We start from the raw sequence: 26,510 nt of genomic DNA, 5'->3' as shown, positions 1-26,510 counted from the left end.
TGTTTCTGATTTCTATTAGCCCTGACTATCTCCTTGACTTGTCAAACAATTAAAAGTAACAGCAGATGTTTCTTTTACAGCTAAACCTACTGCAGGCAGATCATCCTTTTCAGTTTATTACAACTGTTTGACACAGTATAATGACTGTAAGGTAATTGAAAAGATCCTAATAATAAACCACTGGTTTACTTTTTTCAGATGAAATAAATATATAATCCAATTTAAAGCTCTTTTTAATGGCACATTAGATGGTCTCCAACTTGCCTTGATTTTTATTTTATTTGATGACTGTAAACAAACCCTGGAAAATTCCTTCCAAGATTTTACCACCTGAAACTGCAGCTGTTGGCTGACACTATCAAAGCCTCGCAATTCCAAACTCACGTGCAAATCTCATCAAGCGCAGACATTTCTAATTGGTTCCAGAAGTTTTTCTTTTTGCTAAGATCAGGGGGCAAAGGAAGAATAATGAGGAGCTTTTAAGCTGGGGAGGGAGAAGGTGGTGAGCTTGGGGAGTGGAGATTTTAAAAGCTCCAGCTTGGCTGCTCTGCCAGAAATGAGGAGCAATTTTATGGTCAATTGGCCAGAGCATCTGGAACCATACATCATATTCTTTAGTTGAGGGTGGTGAAGCAGACTCACACAGTGGCTCCGGCTAAAACCAGTAACGACTCTGCTGTCACATCTAAGAGGAAACTAACTTAATCTACTGCCCAGTTTAACCCTGACTTTTTCTAAGGGACATTATTCCTCTTAGGGCAGTTGTCAAGAATATTAAAAGTCCAGTCCACTGAATGCTCATGACACACTATGGTAGACTTTTATGAGCAAAGCTAACATATAAAATAAAGATTACAACTTGTGTTTGTTTAGTTCCATATGTGTTGACAAGGCTTTTTATCATGAGGCTGTAGGGTTTCCTCCCATTCCTCCTCTTCCTACCTTCATTAATTTTTAAAATATATTTCATATGCACCAGCCTACCTTGTTAGTGAATGGAGACTGCATAAATGCTGAAGTCATTAATCATAGCCCAGGATATGGAGCATTCAACCTAATGGAAGCCAAATATGATATATACTGCTTTTTGAAATGCGGCACAGATGATCATAATGAGGGGCAGAGCAAAAATTCCACAGAGCAGAAAACTAAAGCTGATGTGGAAATAATTCCTTATGAGTAAAAGTTTGTTTTAAGTCAATGTTCATAAGTCTCGGTTCTAATGCTGGTAAACTGCATTAACAAACAGGTGAGGTAACAGCAAATCTTTGCATGATGTAAGAAGATGCAAGTCAGTAGTATGGTAATATATCATTCAGAGGGACCGCACTGAGATAGGTAGTGCAAATCAGAACTTTTAAATATATACCCATTATAAATATTTCATCCAGACAAATTAGTTAACACATTAGTCAGAAACATAGGAATTGCGTTCTTGATCAGAGCAGTAGTCCATCTAGTTCAGAATCCTGTCTCTAACAGCATTCAGGACCAGTTGCTTCTAAAGAAGATGCAAGAAATCCTGCAAAGGGTAGTTGTGGAATAACCTGACCAGAAGGAAGTTTCTCTCTAACCTTTGTTAGTTAGAAGCTGGCTTATACCCTGAAGCATGGAGGTTTTACATATCTTCCAAAATGCTTATTTTGCTTTAATCCATATACAACCCATGCCTGAGTCAAACTGAAAAGAAAACAAGAAATACTTTATTTTAAAATGTTGTTTGCAGTGTTATTTTAGCCATGCTGGCCCAGGATATGAGAGACACAAGGTGGGTGAGGTAATACGTTTTATCAGACAAACTTCTGTTGGTGAAAGAGACAAAGAGGAAGAGCTCTGTGGAGCTTGAAAGTGAATCTCTTTCACTAACAGAACTGACCCAGTAAGAGAGATCATCTCACCCACCTTGTCTCTCATTGAAAAAATCTCATAATATGCATTCTCTCTCTCTCCCCTCCTTGTGAAGTTGTCCTAGACCTTTGTCCATCCAGCCTATCATCACCCATATTGTCTCTATGGCTGGGTAGCTCAGGAAGCTCACGGAACTTATTTCTGCAGAGGCTAGTAGCTAAAGAGACAATCTGGAGCTGGGGTAAGGAACTCTTCTACTTCCAAATGTAATTTCTTAACCAAAAAACAAAGCAAAACCCCAAAACCTCTCAATCCACCTTCTAACCATCCACAAGGGTTACTATTTTACCAACTTGTTGCTATTCAGTATCTTCATGCAGACATCAGGAAAACTGGCAAGACAACACAAACCCTGTCTACACTTACCTCCGAGATTCAGCGGCAGTCAACGGGAGTTATGCAAGCTACGCAAAAAACTTGCGTAACTCCCGTCAACTTCTCTGCTTCTCTTCTGCGTGCAGTCTTCACTGCACTGCACCACTTGTGAAGGTGGTTTTAGTATGTCTATTTCTGGATTGACTGAGTGGGTCTTCACTGACTGCTCAGTCGATCCAGAGAAATTGATCTGATGGCGGCGACTTTGCCACCGTCAGTGTAGCCAAAGCCACAGACTCAAGTGTCAGCAACAGACAGATGACTCAGAGGCTCTATCTATGCTTCACTAGATCAGGCAGGACTACTGTCACCAAACAGCCCTGTGCTTAGCTGAGAAAAGCTCATGTATGCAGTTGGCTGAAGCTCAGCCAGAGTAAGATGGAGGTCATGCTGGTTGGCAGAGAAAAGCACTCTGAAGAGTTTGCAACCACAATGCAGTCTTCTTTGGTTGAGGATATACACCCCTCAATTCAGTCCATAGTTTAGGCGTGCTCCTGGATTCCTTGTGAAAGCTAAATTTTCACATAGCTGCAGCCAAATGTGATCTGGTTTGTTAAGAAACTGCGACCCATCCTAGCAGACAATGAGTTGGCCTTTGTAGTACACACTTTCATCACCTCCTGGCTGGACTAAAGCAATGCAATACTTCTGCAATACTTCTGAGGTATCCATTATCAGGGTCACTGAGGGAGCCAAGTCTCTGAAGGGAATGCCCCTCAGAACCTCGCTTGGGTCCCTCCACCAGTCCAGGGAGGACAGTACCTGGGTGGGAACCGTGACCACCTTGTTCAGCCGGTGTCTGGCCGGTACATAGACTGAGGCCAGCCACCCTTGGAGAGGCCTTAGCTTGAGGCGAGCCAGCCTCACCACATAAGTACATGCTGCCATGTGTCCCAACAGCTGAAGACAGTGCCTGGCTGTCGTCGTGGGGGACGTGTGGTGATCGCTGATTATGGTGGTCATGTTCTCGAACCGAGTCTGAGGAAGGAAGGCTCTGGCCTGGGTGGCATCCAAGGTGGCCCCTATGAACTCTATGCGCTGCACCGGGGTGAGAATGGTCGTTGATGAGCAGCCCCAGTCTGGTGCATGTGGCGCAGGTCAGAGCCAGGCTGTTCCTCACATGGGCCCTGGACTTGCCCCAGATCAGCCAGTCGTCCAGGTAAGGGAATATCTGGACCCCTCTGCGGCGCAGGTGGGCCGCTACCACTGTCATGCATTTTGTAAATACCCTTGGCGCGGACGAAAGGCCAAAGGGCAGGGCAGAAAACTGGTAGTGGTATCCAGCTACCATAAATCTTAAGAACTTCCTGTGACCTGGAAGGATAGTTATATGAAAATACGCGTCCTTCAGGTCAAGGGTGCCATACCAGTCCCCTGGATCTAGGGTGGGAATGATGGAGGCTAGGGAAACCATATGAAACCTGGTGCACCTGACAAACTTGTTCAGGCGGCGGAGGTCCAGAATTGGCCTCAGGCCCCCTTGGCCTTGGGGATTAGGAAGTATCGAGAGTAGAATCCCTTTCCCCATTCCTGTGGAGGAATCTCCTCTATTGCACCGAGCATGAGGAGGGAGTTGACCTCTTGTATGAGGAGTTGGTCGTGAGAGGGGTCCCTGAAAAGGGACTGGGTAGGGGGGAGAGTTGGGGGGGGGAAGGCTGTAAGCTGTAAGGCATAGCCCTGGCGGACTATGCCAAGGACCCATTGGTCAATGGTAATGGCTTCCGATTCGGCGTGGTATGGCCGAAGCCTGTGGGAGAAAACTTTGGAGTGATCCAGTGGGAAGGGAGGAGTGCCACCCTCGTGCACCCCGTCAAAACCTCTTATGGGGCGCATTGCCCTTGTTAGGGCCTAGCTGGGACCCTGGAGGGGGTCCCTGCCGGTCGCGGTGGTTGGGCGCCCGGTACCTGTTCCTACCCCTCCTGGGCTGAGTGGGTCTGGGGGCAGCCTCAGTGGAGGTTGCGGCTGCCTCTGTGTCTGAGGCCGGGTCTGGCGCCTCGAGGCCTGAGGGGTGTATAACCCTAGTGATCTCAGGGTGGCCCGTGAGTCCTTTAGGGCATGAAGCTTCTCGTCCGTCCTCTCAGAGAAGAGGCTGGTGCAGTCAAAGGGGAGGTCCTGAATAGACTGTTAGACCTCCTGAGACAGACCAGAAGCTTGGAGCCAGGAGCAGCGGCGCATGACGATGGCCGAAGCGATCGCCCTCCTGGCTGCATCCGCTGCGTCACGGGCCAACTGGAGTGCCGCCTTAGCCACTGCCACGCCCTCTTGTGACACAGTGGCAAAGTCTGCGGCCTGGTCCGGGGGCAACCCCGAGGAGAACCTCTGTAGAGAGGACCAAAGGTTCAAGTTATACTTCCCCATGAGGGCCTGAAGGTTCGCGACCCTCAGCTGTAAGGCCGCAGTAGAGTACATCTTGCGCCCAAAAAGGTCCAGCTTCTTGCTGTCCTTGTCTTTAGGGGTGTTGCCCTGGCCACCCTGGCAGTCCCGCTGGTTCACTGCATCTCCTACGAGCGAACCTGGGGTGGGATGTGTATATAAGAATTCAAACCCCTCCTACGGAACATAGTATTTGCGCTCAGCGCCTTTCGAGGTGGGGGCCACTGAAGAGGGAGTTTGCCAGAGGGTTTTAGCAATCTTCATAACCCTCTCATGAACAGGCAGGGCCAGGCATGATGGGCCTGCTGCCTCAGAGACCCCAAAAAGGGGGTCCTCTTCCTCCGACAGCTCCTTAATCTCTAGACCGAGATTGTCAGCCACGCTCCTCAGGAGGTCCTGGTGGCCCCTGAAGTCTAAGAGGGGGGCCCTATTGTCCTGGCCGCCGCCACATCCAGAGAGGAGGAGGACTGTGGGAGGGCCCCTACAGAAGGGCCTTCCTCTGGGTCAGACCCCTCCTTAGAGGGGTGACCCTCCTGTGGACCGGTAGGTGGGGGCATTGGTTGGGCCACCGAGGAGTGAATAGAGGTGGTCCCTTGGCCCATCTGGGTACCCCATGGCCCCCAACATGGCCATTGCCAGGGGCCTTGGGGCCATGCAGGTGGAGGTGCGGGGACCTGCTGGGTCATTTCCAGGCGTCCCCCCTTGGATCCCGAGCCACTTGACCGGTGCTTATGGGCCCTAGAAGGGGAGCGGCTCCTGGACGAAGAAGACCTCCGGTGCCGATGAGGAGAGGAGCTGCTGGAGGAGCTGTAGCTGGAATGACCCCTCCCTCGAGAAGACTTGCGGTGACACTTCCCAGATCTAGAGCAGGAGCGGTGACGCCTGTGACGTCGCGACGCTGACCTGGAGCGTGACGTGTCATGCGGTACCGAGGCGCTCGGTGCCGAGGCAGGCAGTGCTGAGGCAGGCGGTGCCGTAATGCATGGTGGGAAGCTTGGCGCCGAGGCAGGCAGCGCCGGGGATCGGTGTTGAGCTGGGCTCCGCACCGGGGTACCGGAGCCCACACTCAGGTCCCTGCTCGAGGCGGAACTGTAGCGCCTTCGCCTCGAGCGTTTGTCCCTGGACCGCCCTCGGTGCCGCGGTGCTCAATGACCCGGAGTCGGAGTTAGGAGGGGAGCCCGCACTCTCTACCCTCCTTGGCCGTCTGGGGGGAGATCTCGACTCCCATCTCTTCCACCAACCGGGGTAACCCAACGCGGGTTTACCCCGAGACACAGGTCCCGGAACCCTCGGCCGAGGGGGGGACGGAGGCGTAGGCAGGCCCAGGAGGGCGCGTGCCGCAGTGAAAGCCTCCGGTGTCGATGGCCCTTGCAGAGGCGCTCCCCCACCCCCAGGAGTCGGGGGAGGCTCTCTGCGAGGAGATGCCAGTCCCGGAGTACTCTCCACGGCACGTGTCTGGGGCATCTCCTGTTGCACCCCCTGCTTTCCCGGTAGCAGGGGGGAGTCCATATGTGCGGCCTCGCGCCGCTTCTTTTTCTTCGGTGCCGATAGTGTCGATGCCGGTGCCGAAGTCGGTGCTGGTGGAGCACTCCGCCCCGAGGAGACACTCGGTGCCGCAGGAGAACGCGATGGCTCGGAGTCCGGGCTAAGCGCGGACTCCATTAGGATAGCTTTCAGTCTCGCGTCCCTCTCCTTCTAGGTCCTTGGTTTGAAGGACCTACAGATCCTGCATTTTTCTTTCCTGTGTTGCTCCCCGAGGCATCGGTGGCAACGGTCGTGAGGGTCACTCACTGGAAAGGACTTTGCACACGCAGTGCAGGCTTTAAAGCCGGTGGAGCCAGGCATGGCTCCGCTCTAGCCCCTAAGGGCACTATTTACTTAACTACTTGCTAATCTACTATTAAAAAACAAAAAACTCGAACAATAAAGCTAACACTAAGGGATGCTACTTGCGTTTGTACGCAAGAGGCAGACGTTCTGGTAACCGTCACAGGCGGAAAGAAGGAACTGAGGGGCCGCAGGGTCGGCAGCACCCTATGTACCACGGCATGAGCGCGGTACTCCAGGGGGCGCCTGAGCTGGCCCTACGGAGCTAGCTAAGGGAAAAAAGTTCCGGGATTCTGTGCACGGGGCACACACACACCTGTACTGGAATGGATATGAGCAATCACTCGAAGAGAGAATGGTTATTTATCCTTTCCATAACTGTTGTTCTTCAAGATGTGTTGCACATGTCCATTCCACTGTATGGGTGTGTACGGCCCGAGCACAGCTGCCAGAAATTTTTCCCTCAGTGGTATCCGTCTGATTGAGCCTGGTGCCCTCTGGTGCTGTGCACCTGTAGTACCGGCATAAAGGGCCCGGCAGACCCGGGCTCCCTCAGTTCCTTCTTTCCGGCCAACTCCAAAGAGGGCTAGGAGAGAGGGTCATGGAATGGACATGTGAAACACATCTCGAAGAACAACAGTTACAAAAGTTTAGTAACCATTTTATCTTCTTTGTACATGTCCATTCCACTGTAGGTGATTCCCAAGCAGTAGCATAGGACATGGAGTCAGAGTTCTTGGACGTGTCGACTGTAACACAGCTCAACCGAAATTGGCAATATCCCTGGCCTGATGGGTAATGGCATAGTGAGCAGAAAATGTATGCACTGATGACCAAGTAGCTGCTCTGCAGTTGTCCTGGATAGCACCTGGACCTGAAATGCCGCTGATGATGCTTGTGCTTTTGTGTAATGGGCAGTCAGAATAACTGGCAGTGGAACACCCACCTGCTAGTAGTATGTGTGAATGCACAATGAGATTCAGGAGGAGATCCTCTGAGACTAGATGGGGAGGTCTTTCATCCCAGGAGCTATCGCTATGAAGAGTTGAGTGGATCTATGGAATGGTTTGGTCTTCTCAATATAGAATGCCAGGGCACGTCTGACATATAGAGAATGATGACATTGCTCCTGCCTGTTCAAGTTAGTTTTGGGTAGAAAACCAGTAGGAAAATCGCCTGATTACTGTGAAACTGAGAAACCACCATTAGGAAGAAAGCAGGCTGACGGTGCAACTGCACCTTGTCCTTAAAGAAGACCATATATAGGGGCTCTGACATAAGCACATGAATCTTTGAGACTTCTGGCCAAAGTAATAGCCACCGGAAAGGCCACCTTCCAGGAAAGGTATGACGGGGGCACATTGCCAGTGGCTCAACCAGGGGGCCGTTAGTTTTGATAGAACCAGGTTTGGGTACCATGAGTGGATGGGCTCCTGAATTTGAGGGTATAGCCTCTCGAGGCCCTTGAGGAAATGAATAGACATCTCATGCGAGAAAACGTATTGGCTTTCCATCAGAGAGTGAAATGCAGAAATCGCTGTGAGGTGTACCTTAATTGAAGAAAACGTTAAATCCTGCTGTTTCAGGTGTAACAAGTACTCAAGAATAGTCTGCAGCAATGGTTGCATGGGTGAGAGACCGCATTGGGAAGCCCAAATGGAAAAACCGTTCCACTTGCAAAGTATGTAGCTCTGGGAGAGGGCTTCCTGCTACCAAATAGCACTTGGTAGACTTGCTCCAAACAGGCCAACTTCTCACTATTCAGCCATGGAGCTTCCATGTTGCCAGGAGAAGGGCGATAAGGTTCGAGTGGTGCAGACAACCATGGTCCTGGGAGATCCGGTCTGGAATGAGAGGGAGCAGCATAGCAGTTGCTATGGAAAGGCCTAGAAGTGTGGCAAACCAGTGCTGAGGGGGCCAAGCTGGGGCTATGAGAAATACGCATGCTCTGTCCTACTTGATTTTCAGCAGGACCTTGTGTACAAGTGGGATAGGGGGGGAAGTGTAGAACAAGACCCTTGTCCATAGGAGCAAGCAGGCATCCATGAGCAAGCCCAACTGTGATCTCACAGGGAGCAAAACCAGTGACACTTTCTCGTGTCTGGTGGCAAACAAGTCTATCTGATGAGTCCCCCACCCCTGGAAAATGACCTTCACGATGTCCAGGTGAAGGGATCACTCGTGGTGATTGAAGAAAGACCTAATGAAGTGATCTGCCAGCTTGTTCTGTGATCTCAGCAGGTGAAAAGCCCCAAGGTGGATTAAGTGGGCTATATAAAACTCCCATAAGAGAATTGCTTCCTGACATGGGGGATGAGCAAACTCCTCCTTGCCCGTTTAGGGAGAACATGGTCACAGTGTTGTCTGTGAGCACTAGCATGCTCTTGCTCGAAATGTGAGGCAGAAATGTCTGACATGCCAGGCGAACTGTCCTGAGCTCTCTGATGTTGATGTGTAATGAATGAAAGCTCTCCCAGGGAGCACAGACCTTGGGTTCTCAGGGGCCACAGGTGAATTCCACTCCCTACCTCGGATGCATCCAAGATTAGGGATATCAAAGGTTGGGTCCTGGCGAAGGGAACACCTGTGCAAACTCTCAGAGGGTCCCACCACCAATCAAGGGAGGTGAAGACTGGAGGAGGCACTGTGAAAACTGAGTCCAGATGATGGTGGTTTGCTGAGTACACCAAAGCCAGCCGAGCTGAAGGGGCCTGAGACATAGCCTTGCATGAAGCACCATGTTCATGCATGAAGCCATGTAGTCTAAAAGTCTGAGACAGAAATGGGCTGTCATAATGGGGTGGTCTATTAGTGACACGAGTACTGGAAACCGACCTTCTGGAAGGAAGGCCCTGGCCTGGATGGAGTCGAGCACCGCTCCGATGAATTCTATCCGTTGTACTGGAATAAGGATACACTTCTGCTCATTTATTATCAAGCCCAGGGCTTGGAAAGTTGACTGTATGAGATGGATGTTGGATTTCACCTGTGCCTTGGACCAGACTTTGACTAGCTAGTCATCCAGATATGGGTAGACTTGCATCCCTTATCTTCTCAGGAAGGAAACTACCTTTCCATTCACTTTGTAAAGTCCCGCTGGGCCACTGACAGGCCAAATGGGAGGACCGTGAATCGATAGTGGGTTTGGTTCACAACAAACCTGAAAACCTTCTGTGGCTTGGAAAATTGAAATATGGAAATAGGTGTCTCTTAAATCGAGAGTGGTGTCTGAGTTCCCAGGATCCAGGGAGGGGATGATGGAAGCCAGGGAGACCATGAGGAACTTCAGCCTCTTGAGGTAGCCGTTGAGACGGCACAAGCCTAGAATAGGTCTGAAACCACCATTGGCTTTCGGGGTTAGGAAACAGTGGGAGTAAAATGCCTTCCCTCTTAAGTCCTGTGGAACATCTTCCACAGTCCATCTTGGAAGAGGGCTTGCACTTCCTGGACCAGAGGTTGCTCATGAGAAGGATCCCTGCAGAGGGATGGGGGATGGAGGGAAGGTAGGAGAGAGAGGGATAGAAATGAATTGGAGCATATAACCTGCTTCCACAGTGTTCAGCAACCAACAGTCTCTGGTGAAATGAGACCATGCTGAGCTGAAGTGATACAGGCTGTCCATAAATAAAGGGGACACAGGATCCAGAGACACAGGAACTGGTATAATGCCCTTGGGCGTCCCATTAAAAGGACTGTATCGAGCTCCCAGAATGTCTAGGTGGGCCAATAAAGATGCCAAGCTAAGCAGGGTGGCTGTCAGTGCCTAAAACTCCTGTTTCATTTCTTTTGCAGGTCTTGGTGGGACGGTGAATCAGGCGGGCTGCTAAGGCCTGTAATACTTCCTCAAAGTCGCTGGGGTATACAGGCCCAAGGGCATGAGAGTAGCTCTGGAGTCCTTCAGCCCATGGAGCTTTGCATCTGTCTTCTCCGAAAAGTGCAGTGTCCCTTAAAAAGAGAGGTCCCAAAGGAATGCTGGACCTCAGTCAGGAGACCGGAGGACTGTAGCCATGAGCTCCTATGCATGGCCATCATGGATACCATGGACCTGGCTGCCGATTCTGCTGTGTCCAGGGCAGCCTGCCAGAAGCCCCTGGCTATTGCCTTCCCCTCCTCCACCAGTAAGGAGAACTCCTGCCTGGTCTATTGGGCATGGGTGGTGGGTATAAAAGGCTAGGGGAGGCTAAGCCTTCCCAAACGGCTGCTGCCAGAAGCTCCCACCCTGCCTGTCCACCCCGCCCCCACTCAGCCACGTCCCCTGACAGGTGTGAGTGGTGGACGGGGCAGTTTCAGGGGAGGGGTCCTGAGACCCTCTAACCAAAGATGCCTGAAGCCCAGATTGCACTCGGCCTTTGTGGGGGCTGGTACTGGATGCTGAGGGGCTTCAGGGCTCCGGCTGCACAGAACCAAAGGAGTGACCCATATGCTGGAGCCAGGGGCCCGTATGCTGGAGCCAGGGGCCGCCCCGAGCAGCTCGAGGAGTAGCAAAGAGCCCACTCCCCAACTCACGGCCCCGGTGCTTTGAGGGACCCCAGCACAACACACAGTCCACTCCTGGTCGGCTGCAGCAGGAGAGAACTGGGGGTGCAGCAGAGAATCAGCATGGGCAAGTGCTTGCAAATGGTGCTGGAAGTGGTCCCAGAGGCGGGGGGCTCCCGAAGCACCCTGGGTCAGGGACTGACTGCGGGGGGTGTCCTGGGACAGTGAGGAAGGCAAGGGTCGCAGTGGTTTTGCCCCAGTGCAGCTGCAGGGAGGCACACACAGGCTGGGAACGGCTCTAGTCCAAAAACTGAATGTGCACATAGAAAAAAATATCTTCTTATTCATGAAAGTAAAACTACTAGATCATGGCTGAGGCACCCTGGTAGGGCACATGAGGAACCCTGTCATATCTTTGGGGTATGTCTAACACTGCAATAAAACACCCGCGGCTGGCCCATGTCAGCTGACTTGGGCTTGTGGGGCTTGTGCTGAGGGGGTTTAAAATTGCAAATAGATGTTTAGGCTCTGGCTGGACCCCAACCTGTGAGACTCCGCAATGGAGCAGCATCCCAGATCCCAGGCTCCAGCCTGAACCCGAATGTCTACTCTGCAATTTTACAGACCTGCAACTGAGCCACATGAGCCTGAGTCAGCTGGTGCACACCAGCCTTGGGTGTTTTATTGCAGTGTAGACATACCATAGACTACTTGCTCTGTAGTAAACAGAGGACTTGATGCGTCCAGTACTATCAGTCTGGCAATTTACATGCACTATATCAACTTTAAGGAACTACATCTGCTCTATTGTTTTATATTTTGTTCTGTCCACTGACAAATTACTTGAACAACACTTGCTCTTGTGGTATTTTTAAAGAAGACATCATGGGAACAAACTGTTCCTGAGATACTACCAATGATGACTAGTCAGCCAGTATAAAAGAAGTAAGGAGACAAAAAGAAAAGGGACCAGGGAAGTAATCAAATGGGGAGGCCCAATATGAGGAAAAGAGCGAAAAAGACTGACGAAAACAGAAAGAAATAACCAAAAGGAGAAGAAAAAGGAAGATAAGAAGAGTTACAGAAGCAGTCAGAGGATAAAGGGAGTCGATATTTTAATGAAAAAATAGCTTAAGAAAAGAATGAGAAACAAAATGGCTTTTTTTTAACTTTAAGACTAAGAGAAAATAATTGCATTTTATTTGTTGAGTATTTTTACACAATGAAGTAGGAAACCATACAGTTACTCCAGGACTAATCAGGACAATGCCCTGGAAACAAAGACTATAAATATTTTGTTGTTTTCCCTGCACCTTATCTTACTTATATTTTTACACACACACACACACACACACACACACACACTCTCACACTCACTCGCCTGTGAGAATGAGAGTGAAATATTTACATAACAAGGCTATATTCATATAACTCCCATTGAGTTGCAGGTGTATTTCAAGTCAGGTGATAACCCTTCTATGATGCATACAAGGTGCATACCTCACACAGGCCCTGAATGGGTTAATGTGGGACTAAGAGACCAATTATGTTACCTAACTGCACCAAGACAGAGAGACAGGCTTAACTGATCACGAAGCCGAGCTGGGCAGAAGCAAGTACAAAAGCAAAAAAATAGGAAGTATATAGTAGAAGGGGGCTATAGGGAGGGAGTATGCAGTCATTATTTGGGCCTGGAAGATACAGGACTAGAGCAAGCTCCTCTGGTTAACCTGACATTTGTAAGTGGGTCCCCCTCCATCCCTGGAAACCCAGGCTGATAAATCCTCCTGGTGATTAAACAGCATACATAGCCCACCAGAGAACCTTCGCCAAGTGTCTTTATGATTGTTTCTTCTTTGTGCTCCAGATACAACACAAATTTAGCAGCAGCTAGCTCCTGCTGCCTTGCTCAGCCTTTTATACAACTTGCCTTTTTCTGTCAGTTATCCAGCTGGTAAGCTAATTACCTTATTAGTTTATCCCATTCTCTATATGTGCAAATGATTTCTTTTAACTTTCCAAACCAGCTCAAACACCCTCCTACTCTAACCATACCCAGTACCCTGGGTGCTCTAAATGACCAAAGTGCTGGCTTCCAGAAAGCTCTATGTATAGCTGCTAAGAGCACCCTATCTATCACACCTTGGGAAGCAAAATAAGCAAAGGACAATTAATTGTATATTTAAAATACATCTATTATACTAGTTTAGTCAATGTGCACTCCATTTTTTCCCCCAAATGCTAGGCCCTTCATACTTAAACAAAAAACATCATGAAATCAATAAGATGTGCTTTAACTCTGACACATACTGATTAAAAGAAAACAAAACACTCAATGATTTTCAAATTAAGGCTATGACACCAACATAACAATTACCAAGAAGTTCAAAACAATTAGTAAATAGTGATACTTCGCTACCCAGCTTTAAATTTTGTCTGATAATTATTGTTTCCTGTCATTGGGGACAAAAACCACTAGAATAATATTTTTTTCCATGGTGAAATTGCCTTTTTCCCGACAGTAGGAAATAGAATAGGTACCATTTCCAGAAACACCTAATTAACAAAGTCCTGGGGGCCAGCTCTTCAGCTGGGGTGAACTGGTGTAACTCCACAGAAGTTGACAGAACTATGTCAATTTAGACCACTTCAGAATCTGGCCTCTGATCTTTCTGTTTCTAAACCAAAAGGTATAGATGTGCCCTGGGTTTTAAATAAACTCTCTTTTGCTGAGGGAAAGACAAAAAAAAAATGTAAACTATTATTCTTAAAACCTCCACCATATTAAAACCTCTAAGTCACTATATTTAATTCTTCTTAAATAGCTCAGTTATGCGAATTGCTTGCTGCGTATTACCTTGGCACTTCATAAAGCTATTATGGAGTCAAATGACTGCCTTGAAACTTGGAACCTCTTCATATCATCATCTGGCCAAACCCAGAAATAAGTTTTATTTTAGTAACCAATCTCTCAATAGTGCAGTGAACCATTCATAAAACCAGATTTGCACAACCCTAACATATCCCCATCTGAAAACCAACCTCAGATCCCTTAAGAGTGTGGTACAGTTTGGACACATATGAAAAGTATAATTTTAATGTAAAATATACACCTATATATTGGGAAACACAAGTGCAGACAAAAAAACCCCAAAAGCCATACACAGTAAACACAAATGTGTCATAATGAGGATATGAAATCAGGCAATACAAATTTAATCTCAACACTTTGATAACTGAGTATGCCCCTTTGGGTTTGTTGTCAAGTCCTGCTGAATAATTAAGATCCTGGAATAAATTAAATCTGGAGGGTGGACAGCACATGAGGGATTTCTTTCAAGCTTTATGGCCACCAATATATTATTTTCTTCTAAGCAGGATAATACACATTGTTGTCTCTGACTTTTTTTTTTATTTGATACCTTAGGTACCAATCACAATTAACAACTTTCCTTAGAGTGAAGTCTCAAAATGAGTGAGAAGGAGAATAAAAGGCTAAGAAAAAAACAAAATTCTGATCAATTGTACAGTCAAAAATATGTATCAGAAATATACACTTCTAAAGGCAACCCATAATCTTAAATTGGGAAATTGATTCATTTTCTGAAAAGGAAAAAAATGTCTAGAGAGTCTAGAGTCTACAAATTGCGTGCACCATTCTTCAAAACAAATACCTTACCTCATAAATAAATGCCAAGGAAGCAAAGTAAGTTTTCAGGTAACCAAGTTTGAGAAGAGCTAGAAAGACGGAGCAGCGGACAATTTCCAAACTAGCTGCTTTGGGCCTATAAATAAGAATTAAAATGAATGTTAAGTCTTTTCTCCATCACATGTTGAGTACTGTACGTACTTCAGTGACAAACGGGAATGTAGAACGAGGCACTGATGATATCCTGTAGTTATATGGAGTTACGACTGAGTTTTCACTATAAACCTGATTTAAAGTTTACTGTCTAAAACCTTACCTCTGAATTTCCTGGATTAGTAAATTTGGTTTGGGGATCATTTCAACATCTGTGTAATGTGTTCTATCTTAAATTACTGATATATGCTCTCAGTCTTAATTCTATTTTAATGTAGTTTTTGCCTGGAAAACTATGAATAAAAATGTAACCTCTTAATCCCTTTTGGTGGATTAAATCATTTATTATAAAAGATTTGAGAGTGAGAATGGGGCACAGACTCAAATTATTCATTAGGAAATTTTCATATTTTCCCATTTTGACATCATTCTAAGTTTCTTTTATTTACATCTATCCACATTTTTACCTGCATAAATTCTGACCTTCTCCTGTACATTGCCAGATTCTTTCCCTATGCTGAAATAAACAATTTTGTGTAAAGATCAAAGGTATTTATCTCTGAATGAACAATGAATAATGAATGTCAAGCAGAGCAGGATTGTCTCTAGAATGTTAAATAAAGACATGACTATATATTTAAATATAATTTCTGCTACATAGTTTTCAGGCAGGATGAATACTATTTCTCTCTTGGAACTACATTTGTTTTCCATTATTTCCACTATCTCTGAGTAGTCCAACAGTCCACAAGAAGCCTCACTGCATCCAGCAGCACCAACTCATGGTGTTGGGTACTATTTAAAAGGGCTTCACAATGTGGATCCATATACTACAAATGTGTAAGTATGACATGCCCACGTTTGATTAACATTATAATCTTTTGATACTTATGTGACTGCCATATTTTATAAGTGGTTGTGCTAGCCAATAGATTTTTTTTTTTCACAGCCAGGAAACAAGAAAAGAAAGAAAAAGTTTCATGTCTTGCCTTTGCTCCATAAGGAATCCAATGGAGGTCAATGTCAGGATAATGTAGACAATCCTCAGTAGAAGAGTTACCTGTGATAATGTCTGTTAAAACAACAAAGAGACAAATTACTCATTTAGGGTAATTCTCTGAAGGGATATTGTGTTCTAAACCTGACACTGGAGCAGCCTGCCCTTTCACTCTCAATTATACATTGGTGTCTGCTTTTAAAGCAGTTTGATAATTTGAACTTTATATCTAAAAACCCCATGTCAGATTCTTCAACCCCACTCCCTAAACATCCTTAAATTTGTATTTGTTTTTTTCTCCTGAAATTATTTGAACTCTTTAATCCTGTACCCAAACGAAAATAGCTATTTTTTCTAAAACCAATATGAAAAAACAGCCTGCTCTTTTTCCTGTTCATAATGTCATTGCAGCTTTACAATGATTCTCCAGAGGGTACAGGCAAGCAAAAGAATATTGTTTAAAAAAAATGAAGAAGATGGGTTGAGTGATAATATATTAGTATTTCAACAAGAGATCAAATTAATTTCTTTCCTTCATGGCAATTCAGCACTTCGCTCCCAGTTCAGTGAAGTACTTTAGCTCATCTTTTGACTTCAATGAGATATAAGGTCAGGGTTTAAAGTTAAGCATGTGCCTAAGTGCTTTGATGAATAGGGGCCTGAGGGCTTGAGTCCTTAAAAGCAATAAACATGACTAATGTAACCCTAATTCAGAAAAAGAAAAGACATACTTTTTTAGTTTCAAGATTCCATTTTCACATGGCATTAGCTCATTTTTTGCACTCCACACAGGGCTTTCTAACTATTAAAATGCTATGTAATTATACCACGAAGGATCATTCCTTCCCCAGCACCTGCTGAGATTTAATCAGCTTTGAAAACCTTTGTTTTTTTGTTATAAAAAAATCCACATTGGTGGCACAGGCTGTATTGTATATATCCTGCATGATCTGGCTAGCCACAGAGTTTGTGAACTGCAACCTCAAGATTTCAGACATTGGAAACAAATGAAAATCCATGAATGTCTGCTTGGAAGTTTGAGTTCAATAAATTCCATCCTGCAACATCACCACCTCTCCTTTCATGGTGGGCCCCTGCCCCAAATAGATCTAAGGGAAGCTGTTGGAGGAAATTCTCAAATTTTATAGCTGTGTAAACTTCCATGGTCCATATTTCCAGAACACATCAGACTACAAATCCTGGCTGGAATGGGTTCTGTTGTTTTACTGAAGAATCAGAAAACATCTATATCAATATCACTAATAAAAAGCTATCAAATAAAGAAAACAGATTTCCAATAATGGGATAACTAAACAGCAGTCTAACTGATTTACAAGCCAGCACATCTCACTAGCTACAGCTGTCAAGCTGCTCTGCTGCACAGATTTATCTCAGGGTGAATAAAAATGGTGATTTTAAAAAATATTGAAATATTTGCAACAAATCCCACCTTGCAATATATTAAATTTCCAGCAGTCAAGAAAGTAGAAATGCTTTGTCATGCTATATTCCTCCATCAAGGCTTGCAGTTTGAAGTTAGTGGGACTTGTTCTCCTAAGTCACACATTGTATATTTAACACAACATTTTGGAGTCTTCAGGAGTGAGCCTCAGCCTGGGTTGATAGACTTGGGCTAGCTGGTCCTATAGTAGCACTCTAAAAATAGATGTGTAGCCAATGCTTTGAAGTTGTTGCTCTGGCTCTGAAGCTCACCCCACTCCCTGCTTCAGAACCCGAGCTGCAACTTCAAATCTTTGTTAACATACCTATTTTTAAAGTGCTAGCATGAGCCTACCTAGCTCAAGTCTGTCACCCCAACCTAGGAGGCTTGCTTGTATGGGCTCCAAAATACTGGATAGACATACCCTTAGGGGCTTCTGAAAAATATGCTCAAACATAGCCTTATAAGACTCTCATAATGATTTTAACATATTAAAGTCTAACTAACTTTCCATTGTTAACATTGAAGCAATCTTGTTTTGACATGGCAAAGATGATATGCCATTCTGAGTAAAGGCTTTATTCAAAAATTACTCCCTGATCCCGCAAACATTTTTGTATGTTTCAATCGACGCACAAGTAGTCCCATTGAAATCAACAGGAATATTTCTCTGAGTAAAATTGCAAACCTGCTTATGTTTTTGAAGGCTCAGGACCTCATCTTTTTTGCCTATAAAGTTGTGTAAAATTCAGACAAGATACCCTAGCAGTAGCTGCATTTAAAGGAAACCCAGGATTTATAATTTAATTCATTACAAATTGTAATCCAATGTTATAATAGTACACATTTCAAATACATTTTACAAAGCTTCAGCCTGACTTTAAAAATCATTAGGAAAAAAAAATCAAGTAAATTAACTCAATGATTTACATGGCATTGATTTAAATTGTTTTCCTATGGTTTCTTTTCACACTTCATTACACATAAGAGCAATTAATGTAATAATATACTCTCTCTCTGCCTTACCCCTAGGCAGTTTTACCCACAGCAACAAAAGTGTCTCTGGCATTTTAATCCTCTTGGAGAGGAAGTACGGCCCAGCTGTTGGGGTGATAGGACTGTGAGAGACCTGGTTCAATTTCCTACCCCACTACAGAATCCCTGGGTGGCTTGGGAAGTCACTTAGTCTCTCTGTGCCTCAGTTCCCATCTGCAAAATGGGAATAATAGTACCTTCTTACCTCACAGGGTTGCTGTGACCATTAAAGAATATGAGATGCTCACATACTATGGCCATTTGGGCCAGATAAGTACTTTAGATAGAAATAGAATTTTTAGCAAATGGGGAATCAAAAGTTAATATATTTATGTGTTTATTTCTCCTTTCTGATGTATAAAGATGGCCTCAAACTGTTGCTTCCCAAAAAGAGAGAAAAAAAATAAGTTTCACCCTGTTTATGGATTTGAACTATCAGGAATACTGTATTACTAAGGGTGTCCTCATAAGAGCTGGTTGAATTTTTTTTTAATTGCAATTCACAGGGCTCAAAATGGAGGCATTTTCCCAAAATTTGTCATGACTTCTTTATCTAAATTATCAACATTTTTGTTTACCAAAACACAGCTTTAAAAAGCCAAAGGGAAAATATTTTGCAAAAAATTAAATTTTTCAAGACAGTAACAGTTTTACTTGTAATATTTTCCATGAAACCACTTTTCTCTTGAAAAATTCTGAATAGTTCTAGTCCTTACCTCTGTTTGATGGACCTAACATGACACAGAGAGGACCTAAATAATGGTGTCACCCAAGCTTGTAAACTAAACTGCAGTTTGCTCCTCACCACTGGGGAAAGGAGAGCATTCAGACTGCATCCTGTGAAAATTTATAAACATGCATAATTTCACTCATGTGAATAGTCTCCTGCAGTGTGTGTGTAAATCTTCGCAGGATTGAGGCCCTCAGTCGTCCAAGAATTATCCTTCTATTCTCCCTCATCTCAGTTTACAAAGGGAGAATTAATTGTAGTTTAGTTTTAAACCTGTGTGACTTAGGTTCCAGCAAAGAGTACAGATATATTTCTAATGTAAAAACATACAAGCAAGAAAAAGAACAGAGGCAGTCTTTATATATCATGAACAATAGACTCAAAGTTAGCTAATCTTTTAGCAGCTGGATTAAAATGCTATGCAGTTCACATATATAAAGCCCTTGCTCATATACAATAACAAAGAAGGGGGAAAACAGGTACAAGCTATTTTACAATTTTTGCTTCTGGGACCACTTCCTATTCCTTTTCAGCAACTCCATCAATTGGGAAGTATAGTATGTAACAGCATCTGTATCCTTGTCAAACTTGATATAGGCCCTACATTTGACAGCACGGTAGTCAGTAGATCGCTATTATTTGCAAGTCAAACCTATCCTGATGCTCTTATGCTATGTAGACATGCTGAAAGCAATCCGGTATCAAGAAAGAATATATACTACATTACTGTCTCCCACTCTCCAAGTGCTCTACTTCCGGGAATGGTGAAGGGTGAACTGTGTGACTTTGTTGGCCCAGGTACAGTATGTGAAAGTTAAGTTTCACAGTAGACGGTGAAAAAGTGCCAAATTCAAGCTATTTTGCACAGCAAAAATGCGTTCCCACATTTATAGTGATACTCTGGGGCTGTCTTCTAAACTTGCAATAACCAAACTAATCTGCATTAAAATATATTGTAATATCATAATAGATTTACTCTAGTATATTGTGGTAACAAGAAACATTTGAGAATATCAGCCATATAGTGTAAATGTGTGTTTATTATTTAATGACCATAACTTTCTTTTTACAGTTCTAACACCATAGTTATATACTAGCATGGCTCCTTAATTTTCATTTCAAACTTGTATTCATGGTATCACCCCATGAAATGTTTCCTGGCAGCTGAACATCAGTTTCCTAAGCGTTAATCTACCAAGATCAACAAAAAAAGTCAGTAGGTTATTTCACTAAACCAAATATTATATATTAAATGTATGCATTGCAAGTTGCAGTGAGAAAGGAATGTGCCTCTTACATCTTAGCATTACTGCTAGCATCCTCTTTCCACTCCAAAAATTACATGTATGCATGGATTGATAAAATAAATGAGTATTTATATACTACAGTATTTCTATAAACAAAGAAGCCTGCGGGACCACAGCAGGATCCCCAATTACAAGTCAGCCCCAACTTTTGCAATGTGGTTATTGGCTGCAATCAAACAGAAAAAAATATTTCTGTTGGATTTTGATTTCATTGCAAGCTTTCAAAATGTCACGATGTTTAAAAAAAGGAGGTTATGGAATTTGGGGAAGGAATTTATACTGCTTCATAATCAACAGATTACCACAGAATATTTTTTAATAAAGAAGAAATGATTTACACAACCCAAGTAAATACACCTTCAGAATAAAGGTGTATTTAGATAAGAGTCAGTTTCCAAACTTACTTTTATATTTCAAAGGATTTTAGATTATTTTATTTTTGTGAAATGTCCCACAAAAGTATTTCTCACACTGGCATGTTGCAGAACTTCAGCCCTTACTAAAGGTGCTGGCACCTTTCAGAGTTTACCAAATTTAGTGCAGACTGCTATGAAGGAAAGAAACACAGCGTGCTCTCTCTCTCTCTCTCTCGCAAGAAAATGTATAATGTGTTCTTTCTTTTTTGCTGTTTTCTTAAGTTAAAATAAAGTTCATTCAACTGAAGGTATATGGTTGTTCTTTGTGTATGGAGAAACTTAATATTTTCATGAAACCAAAGACTGAGTGTCAATGAGAAATGTAATAACTGTGTGCAGCTAGAATGTCTTATTGCTATTATGAAATGGCACTTATTCCTAAAAAATGAGGAAAACAGTTAGCTCTTTCCATTTATGGAGCTATGCCATGGTTATGACATAATTCATAGCCAAGCAGAAAATTCCAGTTGTGTCTATAGCCATTTCATAACCCAATGTACAGGAAAACTGATACTAAGTGAAGAATTTATCAAGTTACGTTATTCATATATATGCTCTCTTCTTGTGACAGTTTCCCCTCTGTAATTTTAGAAAGATCTAGGAACTTGGTCTTCTGTCCAGCACTGCTTTCTTCAGGGTTTATGTCCTGTAGTGTGGGCACTTCTCATCTTGTCTTCTCTTTTCCCTCTACCTCATGTATTGTGCAGGTAATTTTCTGCTCATTTTGGAACTCTAAATTTACAGAGGTGAACCTTCAGGATGGTTCATTCATGAGATTGTGGAGAATTTGAAACAATAATGTTAAAGGCCTTGGGGGGGTATTTAAACTTCCTTTAATCCTTTGACAGCAATTCTTACACAGCTGCAGTTGTAAATGATAGTACAAAAAATAGTTTGGGCCATATATTCCCCTGCTTAAGGGGGAAAGAAAAAACAAGACCAGGGAGAAATTCAAGTGCAACTTTAGCTCTTGCTGCTGCAAAGACCAACTGTATACACACCTAGGTCAATCAGATTTACTGGTGGCAGGGGACATGGACTGTAAAACATCCACAATACATGACACTGGAAATGATCTTTCTCTCATAGGCACTATAAGCATCTGTGCTGGTCCTAATTCTGCATAGGTCTAGTCCCTGCCCTTGGAAATGGCACCACAGCTGGCTTGTGCACCCTATTACCTTTAGATCCCCAACCCTTAGAGACACACGTACCTCACTCCCCTCCACCCTCCACCCCGAGTGAGGTCACAGTGTGTGCAGAATAAGTTAATATTAACTAAAGCAGAGTTAACTTTTTTACTTAAATTATGCAGAGATGCTATGTAAAATAGTTGTTCTTTAACGCCTCCCACCAGACTAGCACAATCTCTATTTTGTGTGCTTCTCAGACTTTACCTGTTTGGTACAGAATGACTGTGGGAGATTATATAGTGCCATGGAATTATACCATGTTGCCATAGCTTGCCACCATTCAGGCCCAACTCCTTGTTACAATTTCAGCCCATCTCCTGCCCTCACTGTCATATTCTAGAGGAGGAGGAACATTCAAACCAGAGAATCAGAAATATATTGGCCAAGATTTTTGGAACGTGACTACTGATTTTGGAGGCCAACATTTTTGGGTGCCTAACTTCAGACATTTTAAAGAGGTCTGACTTTTAGAAAGTACTGAGCACCCATCCTCTCGAAAATGAGGCCTCTAAGTTTCTACAGTGGACAACCAGAAACTCAAGCACCCAAATTCATTTTTGAAAATGTTGATATTAATTCTTTTATCTGTAATTCCAATAAATGGGCTTCATTCTATCTTTTAATTTGAATTATCCTAAACTTTATGCATTTATATAGCTATGCAACAACGCTAAAATTTGTAGAGCAGGCTGATAAATATCTGAATTAAAGGGGGGAAAAAAGATTCTTCATGTTGGGAAAAACCTTAATCCCTAATTTGTTTGTGAAGGGGAAAATATTGTACAAATTATAGAGTATATTTTAGTTTAATCATTATAGACACATTTCTTAGGCCTGATTCCAATCTCAGTTGCACTGGTTTTAAACTGGTACAATTCTATTAACTTCAGTGGAGATACCCCTGACTATAGCAGCATAAGTGAGAGTAGAAACAGGCCCTTACAGAGTCTGTTTTATTATTTAAATTTTAACATTAAAAGCATCTCACGCCAGACATTTCTTTGCTAACACAAAACACTGCATTTCACTAAAAGTGTGATTTACTTACGGCCTTGGTCTCGATCAGGTCCATGTAAAAGCCCAGCATCAAGACAAAATGTACTACTGCATAGACACAAAGATATGTTGGCAATTTGGGATTGAATGGAACCTCTTTTCCAGTGATCTACATGCAGCAAAACAGATAATAGTCTTCATCAGTGATCAATTCCATCATATTATCCTTTAGTACCTATGTTAATTTCAAATACCAAGTGGTTAAGGGTCTTATTTAATGGCACATGGCTAGTCACTTAGGAATATGGGAGAGAAAGGTAGAAAAGGGCTGTTATCAAATATACACAATATATTGTGAGAAATAGGTTAAACTAAAGATTTTTTAACTGTTTGTGTAAAATCATCCAACTTTATGCAAAACACTGGAAAATTTCTCTCTAATAAATGAATGATGAAAAGACCTTTGAAATATAAAAGTCTAATATGTTTACATTTTCAAATATAAAGCGAAAACACAGCTAAAACTTCCATTTCCTTAAGTCTCCGTTTCAATTCCCTCTTCCCTGAAGCTTTAAGACTACTAATTTAAGATGATACAAGTAGAGTTTTTAACCTCGATCCAATAGTACTAATAGGGCAAGTAAATTATATGAAACTGAAAGCCTTCTATACATTCAATTTACCACTGGGATTTCCTCAGGAAGGCCGAGTCTAGGTTTGCCAGGTCCCCAGCCAGGCCCTTTGAATATTACAGAGAGCTTATTGCTGAATCCAGGTGTGGCCCAAAATGTGCTCCAGATATAAGCCAAGTGACATAACTGTGAAGACATAAGTAATTGTCCATATTTGTTAGTAAAAATAGCTATTTAGCAAAACATTATACTTTACCCTACTTTAACAAGAGACTGATTTTCAGAGGATCTGAACACTCACAATTCCAGTGAAAATGCAGAAATGTCTAACAGTTTTGAATGGAATCTTCTAGAGGTAACTTTTTCCAGCTATAAATGTCACTCAAAAAATCTTGATGTATCACATCAGATATCAGAATAATTTGTTGGTAGAACACTCTTTTCTGGGCCAGGACATAGGATTAAATTCCACAGCAAGACCCAGGCTCAGGAATCAGACTGCCATACAGTCATAAGGGACACTGCAGCGTTAGAGACACTGGACCAAATTCTGTCCTGATTCTCAACCTGTACCTCCCCATTATCTTTAAAATAAGTTTTGAAACTAAAGACTATTCTTTTGGTGGCTGTCCAAGTGTAAAGTAAACAACCTTTTGGGTTTTGTGAAAAGAGGCTAGAATAATTGTCACGTCTTAGCCAACAATCTTCCTCAATTAAACAGATTCTAATGTTCAAACTGTATCTCAACTTTTATTCAGCGCATGTTGTCCGCTGCATTTACTGCTGAAAGTAATATTACTTTGCTGTTCAACAAATCATTCTGGGATACCCTGAATATTAAATGTAATGAATAGTTATAGTAAAAACAAATTACATAAGAGATTAGACTGTGGAGTTGCTTTTAAAAGAGCAATATTTAGAGCGGATATATGTAACAAATAAAATACTTTTGTATCTCTACCATCTGCTTGTACAGAATGTTTCCTTAACCAAGCAGGGCAAATCATTACATGGAGTATAATTCATCCCTTTTGTAAATCCACTGACTTCAGTGGTATCACAACATGAATAATTTTCACCCATTGCATTTTCACCACCACTGTGTAGCACTGATTCCTTCATCCTTATGAGAACACTGAAATATACTACAGTGAAAAATGATCAAATAATAATTGAGATTTGCAGAAATATTTTACATGTGGTTTATCTAAAATAATTTAAACCCTTACCTTTGACATGTGCCTAAGCTATAGTAAACACTTCAAATAATTACAAAACAATCTATAGTACAGTACGGTTTGCCTACAGTCTCTCAAAATGTATGTTTCTTTTGAATATAAGCTCATGTTAAAACAGATAAGTTCAGTAAGAAAAAAATACATTACCTGGACCTTGAAAGGTTCAAATGTATTTATTGGATGTGTTAGGCCATATATAACTTTATCATTTTCTGCCACAAATGTTCCTGGGAGGGAGAAAAATAATTAAACTTAAAAGCATAAAAATTCCTGTTTGCAACATTAATTAATATTAACAACAGCAACTTATTCCACTTACCAAAAATTCTATCCCAAATAATGAGGGTACCACCATAATTTTTGTCAATGCAGTAAGGATTTCTGCCTATAACAAAAACATTGTTGAGTGTACTTATGAAAAATCTGTGAATTCTACAAGCTTCAACTGATCTACAAAAGCAAGTCTTTATTATAAGTCTGATTTTCTTACATAATAACAATAGGAGGTGGCTAATCTTCCACCGTTAACCAGCTATAACTTTTCTTATGCCTCACATCTGACTACTAAAATATAATTCAGGGTAAAAACATATGACTCAAATTCATCATTGTTGCAATTTATCTGAAGTCAATGGAATGATTGGGAGAATTTACCCCAGTGTGTATGTACATTCAAAAGTTAAATGAAAAAATAAATAATGAGAAAAATCACCAAAAATGAACCAAATTGTAACTAACAACATGTGTACCAAATATGCACAAGATGTGTGCAATGATCTCATGAATGACTTCCTGTTGCCTCTGTATACCTCCTATATTATAGGTCTGATCTTACCCTTATTTAAATTATGAGGAGCTGTGCTAATGACTTAAATGAGAGCAGGATCAATCTCTCTATCTCATATAGGGCTTTAAGTTTTACTCATGTACAAGTAGTCCCATTAAAGTCAATTAGCTAAATTCTGCCCTCAGTTACTCCAACTGAAAATGCAGAGTTACTCTCCTGAAGTCAATGGAGTTAAACTTGTGCATCACTAGTATAACCCTGATTAGACTCAGGGTCAATATGCTTACTCTGGATTTACAGCAGTGAAAATTAGAACAGAATTTGGCATACTGGGACTACCAATACTTGGGCAAATTTGCAGGATTGGACACTTACAGAACCCCTCTCCCCCTTTAAATGTTTGTACAGTGCCATAAACACTTAACACATTGCTATAATAAATAGTTATAATATCCATTGTACATTTAGTTGTATTTGAACCTGGTTCAAATTAGTAAATAAAGTTTCTCAATCTTACTATTATTTTTCTACCTATTATCTCTGCTCTTTACAAGATACTCAGTGAATGAGCTTTGCAAGATGCCCAGTGAATGAGCCAGGGGCACCTCTGGAGCCCTGGCTTATTCATTGCACATGTTCCCAACGTTCTTCACTATGCCATTACATTAATGAAACACATATGTATACTTCAGCCTACCATTACGCTGAATATTGGTGAAAAGCATGAAAAAAGTAATATCAATTGTACCGCACATTTGCAAAGTGAGTTTTTCAATAATTCAGTTAAATGCAAACTGAACTTTCACTGGAACAGCCAAATGCAGTTTTTCTAAAACAGGGCCAATTCTATGATGATACTGAGTGTCTGACTCTAAGGTGCAAGAGCAGCTGAAAATGGGTGACAATATTTATTTATTTTTAACAGTGGGGAGTAGCACTTTTTTTCCCCCATCACTCGGCTCATATTCACAAATACT

At 42.7% G+C, this 26,510-nt stretch overlaps 1 protein-coding gene across 2 annotated transcripts in view; it reads right to left on the bottom strand.

The window, feature by feature from the left end:
• Window positions 1–26,510, bottom strand: part of AGMO (alkylglycerol monooxygenase) — a 245,299-nt gene that overhangs the window by 97,128 nt on the left and 121,661 nt on the right. For both annotated transcript variants that reach the window (XM_067562116.1, XM_067562117.1), the window contains exons 7-12: window positions 25,066–25,131; window positions 24,894–24,973; window positions 23,560–23,694; window positions 22,929–23,045; window positions 15,751–15,833; window positions 14,639–14,744 (exon numbers count right to left, since the gene is read on the bottom strand). In XM_067562116.1, the coding sequence (XP_067418217.1) occupies window positions 14,639–14,744; window positions 15,751–15,833; window positions 22,929–23,045; window positions 23,560–23,694; window positions 24,894–24,973; window positions 25,066–25,131 (587 nt within the window). The remainder of the gene's footprint in view (window positions 1–14,638; window positions 14,745–15,750; window positions 15,834–22,928; window positions 23,046–23,559; window positions 23,695–24,893; window positions 24,974–25,065; window positions 25,132–26,510) is intronic.

The sequence above is a fragment of the Emydura macquarii genome, unplaced genomic scaffold (genome assembly GCF_026122565.2).
Source record: "Emydura macquarii macquarii isolate MOO-44397 ecotype Brisbane River unplaced genomic scaffold, CSIRO-AGI_Emac_v2 contig_2422, whole genome shotgun sequence".
Classification (NCBI taxonomy): Eukaryota; Metazoa; Chordata; order Testudines; family Chelidae; genus Emydura; species Emydura macquarii.
Note: the sequence above shows the minus strand (reverse complement) of the source record. Positions and strands in the feature narration are given on the sequence as shown.